General features: G+C 39.1%; 1 protein-coding gene across 1 annotated transcript in view; it reads left to right on the forward strand.

The window, feature by feature from the left end:
• The window catches only part of LOC117586003 (neuroligin-4, Y-linked), a 34,733-nt gene extending 28,501 nt beyond the window's left edge, over nt 1–6,232 (forward strand). The window contains exons 8-12 of the mRNA XM_034275831.1: nt 2,050–2,262; nt 3,488–3,626; nt 3,820–3,971; nt 4,147–4,259; nt 4,590–6,232. Of these exons, the coding sequence (XP_034131722.1) occupies nt 2,050–2,262; nt 3,488–3,626; nt 3,820–3,971; nt 4,147–4,259; nt 4,590–5,758 (1,786 nt within the window). The 3' untranslated portion in view covers nt 5,759–6,232. The remainder of the gene's footprint in view (nt 1–2,049; nt 2,263–3,487; nt 3,627–3,819; nt 3,972–4,146; nt 4,260–4,589) is intronic.
• The last annotated feature ends 809 nt before the right edge of the window (nt 6,233–7,041 follow it).

Raw genomic sequence — 7,041 nt, forward strand, 5'->3', positions numbered from 1 at the left:
TGAGAAATCATTCAATCAAATTGAAGAACTAAAAGTTATGTCATACATTTAATTTAGATACATTCCTTTTTTCAATTTATGTCGCATAGCTCTAACAGTTGCTCTTTAGCATTCTTTCTTGTAGAAAGTTGTATCCAAATCAAATATTACTCATTATACCATCAAGATCAGATTTCCAGCCTTCTACATAACTTCACTCCTTCGTGTATCCACTGTACCAGAGCACTCTTTCTGTTCGAAAGTACTGGTCAACATAATTAATTTAAAGTTTCGTTTTGAATTTTATTTTTTTCGTCAGCTTAGTTCAAAGGCTACCCTTTATCTGGTGTTCAAAAGTGTCGTTAGTTTTGCCACCGATAAGACTTAGCCATACAATACACACACAGACACACAGATTCATGAAACACACACCTGCATGGGCTGGGAGTGTAATTAATTTATGCACATTAGGCACGCAAATGTTGTGGCACAGAGCAGACCTTCCTCTTCTCTGGCGATTGTGGTACCACTTGATTTATGCACTTTGTGTGTGTTGCAGCCCATTTTACAAAATGTTAATATATATATTATTAACAGCTAATTAGAGCTGCGATTCACATAATTGATGTGCGGTACGCTTTGATGTTAGAAACCTAAAACTGGGTTACGGACTGCAGCATCGATATGCAATTGAATTCGAGTTTATAATTAACATAAAACTCAATCAAATGAATAGTTAATGATGGAACTAGCTGTCTCTTTGAGCTAGATATCCCATGGATATCCCTCCACTTAAGTGCAATGCAAGACTCGTTTAACTAGGAATTTATCTGTATATGCATCCTGGATACTCCTTCTGGCTTCAGCTCTTTCGTGTGTTCCATCAATGCCCAAGAGGCTATTAGTCAGTGAAAAAAAGGAGTATAAATATTTCGTTTGTGTGCAGTTTAAAAGCATTTCCCACACACACAGAAGAGCACTAGAGGGAGAACCCTACTTCTAAAGGAATTCCATTAAACACATGGTACACAAAGAGCAAATACAAAGTTTACCAAATATCCTTTGGATATCTCCGCTGCTGCAACTCCCAAGCAAATAAGCCACGAGAATGTAAAAGAAGAAAATATACATTTAAAACATACAGGGGAAAACGCATCCGTATGACCCCAAAATGTACTTTCCTTAGAGAGAGAAGAGTCAAGAGTCAAGCAGTTTAAAAGTGCATTGGAATCAGGAGGCAGAGAAAGATGAATTGTTGTGGCTGCAGCGATGACGAGAGATAAGTGTAAGATAAATATAAAAAAAACGAAAGTGAACATTAAAACTAATAGGAAACATTACTGAAAAAAATAATTTAAAATAAAAATTAAAGTAATGTATAATTAAACAACAATTAAAAAGAAGTATCTATGTACATATAAAATAGCTTTCATCCGTATCATAAAGCAAAATTTTAAAAATCATTCAATAATAATCATGTTTAAGTTTAGCATAATCATTATTGATAATAAATATTTTTAATAAAATGTATTAAGATATGTATATAAGTAATAATTAAATTTAAGTAAAAACGATAAAACTCAATGATACATAATTACAGAATTACGAGAAGTAGAACAAAATTTGATACATATTCTTAATAATTGAGTTAAAACAAACGGGAAAAACACGTTTACAACAAAAAATATTGATCCATTTAAGTCTTCTGTGCAGCTACTTTAAATGGATGATTTCTTCAAACACAAAATATAATAATAATAACCATTATTTACGCTCCCTGATTTCAACAAAACTATTTTAAAAAATAACATATTAACTTAAACTAATAATATTAGTTTAGAAAAATAAGAATTCAAGAATATTGAGAGTTTAGAGTGTGGAACACTCATCCAGATTACATCTCTTATCCAGTAGCAGAAATTCTTTCGAGGGCCAAGTACGAAAAGGGTTTATCGGCAGAAAGGGCATTCTTTTCCCTTCACAAACCTTTGCTTCCTTACTTATCCTTCGTGCTGCTGAATATTCTTCATGCTTATTCACACTTTACTCATTTTCTGCCATCGCACACAGATACGACCTGATGGCCGGTGTGACACGTGCCGAGGCCTTTTTCAGCTTCAATTCGGGAGATGTGCAATATGGCATCGAGGCGGATCGAAGGTCGAGAATTTTAAAGGCCTACGTGAGGAACACGTACACATTTCATTTGAACGAGATATTCGCAACGATTGTCAACGAGTATACGGATTGGGAGAGGCCCGTCCAGCATCCAATTAATATCCGGTGAGTAATTGCGTTTGTATGTGCCCCTATGCTCCCCTGTTACAGCAGGCAGTGATTCTCCACCGAAAAGAGGTAGAAGGAGTGGAGTCGAGAGTGGATGCCAAACAAATATTTTCTTCTTAATTAAATGCGCAATGGCATGTCTTACTCCCCCACACGCACATCAAGCGATGGAGCGGCGTAGCGCGTGAGGTTTTCAATTAAAGCGGCTTTGTATGAATCTTGATTTCAATCTTATGGCAAATGAAATGCAAATCGGAGCCCCACCCCGACTGTCAATCTTCATAAATAATGCAGCCGCTTTCCTGGAAAATGCCTGCATTCTCTTGCATATGCTGCATAAAAGTGAAATGGAAATGGTTTTTCCTTTGCCTTTTCATACAGTTTCCAATCGATATTTATGTTTTGCGACTTTCATCCATTCGATTTGGTTTACAATTTATTTGTGTTTGCATAATTTATGCGGAATTACATTTCAATATTTTTGGGCAAACAAATCAATTGATTTCCTTAATATTCCTTTGCGTAGAGGTCTGCTTCGGAAATGTGTGCAGACGTGCGTGAAGTTGCAACGTTTCATGCTTCATCTGTGGAACGTGGCCCAAGACTTTCGTGTGCGCCTTTCGGGTACTGCATGCAGCTTCTTTTCGTCAAAGAAAAAGTGTCGTGACAGTACTTTTAAATTGGAAATTTCCACAATAATTGTAGCAACATTTAATAATCATTTTTTTCTGGGGAAATGAAATCCCTGTCACCGTCAGGAAATTGTATTTATTTTTATAACTAAAATGTGCAGCTGTCATAAAGCGCAGGTTTTTATTTTCTGTCGGGAGACATCCATGCAAATGGTTTTTATTCAAATTTTTTCCGCTTTTCGCATTTGAAATTCTGTGAATAAAAACACAAACGCAAAGATTTGTCCAGACAGGGACTCCCAAATAAAAAGAGAAGTGCATCAAATCAGTCCCGAAAATAGACTTCGTCCTTTGCAGAGGATTCTCCACCCCTTTTAAAGGTTAAACAGGTAACCAAAGTGGCAGCCCTTAAAAGTGGCTTGTTAGATGCACACTTGAGCATACAACTCTCGATGGCAGAGAGGCAAAACCATTGCGAAGGTAATGTGAGGAAAATAGGCGGAAAATTACATTGGTCTGAGGGTTGGAAAAATTGTTATTTGATTTGAATGCCTGTATTTTTCAACCCCCTTGTCTCGTTCTTTATGCAGCGATGAAACACTGGAAGCATTAAGCGATGCACAAGTTGTGGCACCGGCGGCACAAACTGTTGATTTGCATTCGGCGGATCACCGAAACTCGTATTTATATGTCTTCGACTACCAGACGCGCTTTGGGGATTATCCACAGGTGAGTTGAAGAAGCAGGGAATGGGGTCTAAAGGTGTGACTCCCCATATGCTGAGAAAACGTGGACTAATAATCAATCAGGAGTTACACTTAGCGAGTATATTGAAAATTGATTACCAAAAATCATCATCAGCATGCATCAGGGTCAAGTGGCTACTAAATTCACTCTGCTTTTCTCTTTGTACGTTTTGCAGCGTCAGGGCTGCATCCATGGCGAGGACCTGCCATATATCTTTGGTGCACCGCTCGTTGGTGGTTTCAATCATTTCACGCGCAACTATACGAAAACCGAAATCAGTCTATCGGAGGTGGTTATGTTTTACTGGGCCAACTTTGTGCGCACTGGGTAAGTAGTAAATGGCTAGGGAATGTTAAATGGCCCACTCCCACGCCATCTGCAGTGGCAGTGCTCTGCTGTGGTCATCTAACCAGGCAATGGGGCTGCTTCATATGCAACTGAATTCACGTTTAATCATCCATCCACTCCCCCGCTGCCACTCCCTTCCTTTCACTGTATGCAGCAATCCAAATGAACAAATGGAAACGGAGCACAGCAGTCGACAGGAGAGGAGTCGCTACAAGACCATCGAATGGACCGCGTATGAGAGTGTGCACAAGAAGTACTTGAATTTTGGTTAGTATAGAATTATTACTTTGGAATTTTGATAACAAATTGGATAATTAAAACGATAAGTATTTTCACAAATTTTCACAATATTTAAATATATTTTTGAATAACTACATATTTGCATGAAAACATGGAGCTCTGGCAAAAACATCCATAGAAATGTGAATAAATATCTCGATATCTCTATATACAAAAAACTCGTTCGATAACTATTAAAAAATAAAAACATGCTTCGATACCTATCGATTCTTCATTAAAACCAGAAAACCTAGCATTACAACCCCGAATAGCCTGAAAATAAATCTCCTCTTCTTTTTCAAATTCTCTATTTTCCAGACACCAAACCAAAGCTCAAGAATCATTATCGGGCACATCGTCTATCGTTTTGGTTGAATCTTATACCGGATCTGCACAAGCCAGGGGGCGATAATGTCCCCGCAGCCCATCATCAGCTGAACGACGACGATGAGGAGGATAACAATATACCGAATGATGCCTCTGTAAAACCGCTGAATCCCCCCTACACCTCGAGGGCAGCGAATGCAGCGGCAATGGGAAATTTTACGATTTTTACAAATCAAGTGTTTTCTCTGCTGAATCTCAGCTCCCCCTCCTCCTCTCTACAGCGGAATGGCACACGCTATGGCGGGAATAAAATCTATCCCGATGACATGATGGATCCGGATCATGCGGCCGGTGGAGCGGCCAGTGCCTCGCAGGATAACGATGGCTTTGCGGCATACTCCACGGCACTGAGTGTCACCATTGCCATCGGATGTTCCCTGCTGATTCTCAATGTCTTAATCTTTGCTGGTGTTTACTATCAGCGGGATAAGACGCGTTTGAGTGAGCCCCGGCCTCAGACAAAGTTAAAGAGGCAAGAAAATGGCCAAATCTCAAATAGCATCTGTGGGGATCTGGAGACGCTGACAATCCATGCAAAGAGCGACCCTGGCACGATCCTATCCCATCATCATGCCATGCAGCATCATCAGCTTCCACCACCGGAATTTGCGGACATTCCACATCGCGCACCACCGCCTCCGAAGCACATGAAAACGATGCAGGATCCAGGGGGTGGCGGTGGTGGTGTCGTACCCCCAACACATGCCCTGCAAGTGCTGGGCAATCAGTGCGGGACTCTGACCAAAAAGAGTTGCATGAAGCAGACACAGGCGCAGGCACAGCAGCACTCCCCCTCCCAGCAGCAGCATCAGTCGCATCAGCAGCAGCAGCCGCATCAGCAACAGCAGCAACAACACGTGGTAACACATCAGCAACATTTGCAGAATCATCATAATCAAAGCATGACCACTGTTCTAACCACAGCCGGTGGATTGGTGGTGCCAACCCCGCCCACAGTGCCTGTGATTGTGGCAGCCCCCACACAACAGCAGCAACAGCAACAGCAGCACCACCAACAGCAACAGCAACAGCAGCAGCAGCAGCAGCAGCAGCAGCAGCAGCAGCAGCAACATCCACTAATGGATGAGCTCCGTGTGTGACATTAATTGACCGTGCGTTTTAAATGTGATCTCTAAGCGCACAGTCCATCCTATAATCCATAGCCTTTATGCCCTACACCCCAGCCCATCTCCTTCCATTCCGTTTTCCTTACAAGTTTCAGCTGTCGGTGAGTGTATGTGTCAATATTCCCCGGGTGAATGGTTGAATCTCTCTCTATATAGCGCGTAAGTGTATGAATGCTCTATCCTGATGTAACAGGATTTAAAATCCAATGCTAATCCTCGCTGACCAAGCTATAACTTTGTTGCTAGTTGATTTTATGATTACATATATAAAATATATATAGATCGTATATATATTGTATATAGTTATAACTAAAGAGTAGAGAGTGTTGTTGGGATTCATTATCAAACAAAAAACACCCACAAGTTGGTAAAATATTCAGTTTTTGCAATAAATCATAGAGATTTATGGTTTGAGGTAAAGTTTCTGTTTTCTAATGCATTTTTATAATTTTGTTGGAATATATGCAGGGCTTTTCAGAACTAGATTTGTCACCAATATTTTGATACCTTGACTTAACTTACATTTACTTACATTAACTTTCAATTACATTTTTAATCATTTTCGACAACCAATTGTACCAATATTTGTATTACTATACGACTAACATTTCGCCCATTCTTCTTATTATTTTTAGACCCCTTTCGACACGATTTCGATTTCTCATAATTTCTACATATTTTTATCACCATTTCTGCTACATTTTCAAACACAATTTTGACAGCTATTTAATTATTAAAAATCTCGACCACTTTTTCGATACATTTTCCATAATTTTCTTCAATTGTTAGCCCTGAAACGTACTGTCTGCATCTTTAAAACCGATTAGGACCAATGAAAACACTTACAACTTCATTTTATGGAGAAAGTTTCCGCCACAATCCGTTTTGTTTTTAGAATAAAATAATAATATTCAGTAGACAGAGCGAAACATAATAAGAAAAACCGAAGAAATTGTAAACCAAAACAGAAAAAAGAATCTAGAATGTTATTCTTCCAAAGACTGAATTAAAAATTGTGTACGAGTACGAGTATTGTGTAAATAATAAAACGAAAAAAAAACCCATAGACAAAATCTACTACACAAGAAATTTCGAAAAAATAAAATACAATTTACAGAGGAAAATACACAGAAACAGAACAAGAAATCAAATCATGTACAGGTGTGTCAATGGCCCTGGCCCTGGCCCCGGCTCTGGCTTTGTGTAAACAAATCTTTAATGGGAAAAACTAAAAACTGGAAAACTAAACTTTTGGT

The sequence above is a fragment of the Drosophila guanche genome, unplaced genomic scaffold (assembly GCF_900245975.1).
Source record: "Drosophila guanche unplaced genomic scaffold, DGUA_6, whole genome shotgun sequence".
Classification (NCBI taxonomy): domain Eukaryota; kingdom Metazoa; phylum Arthropoda; class Insecta; order Diptera; family Drosophilidae; genus Drosophila; species Drosophila guanche.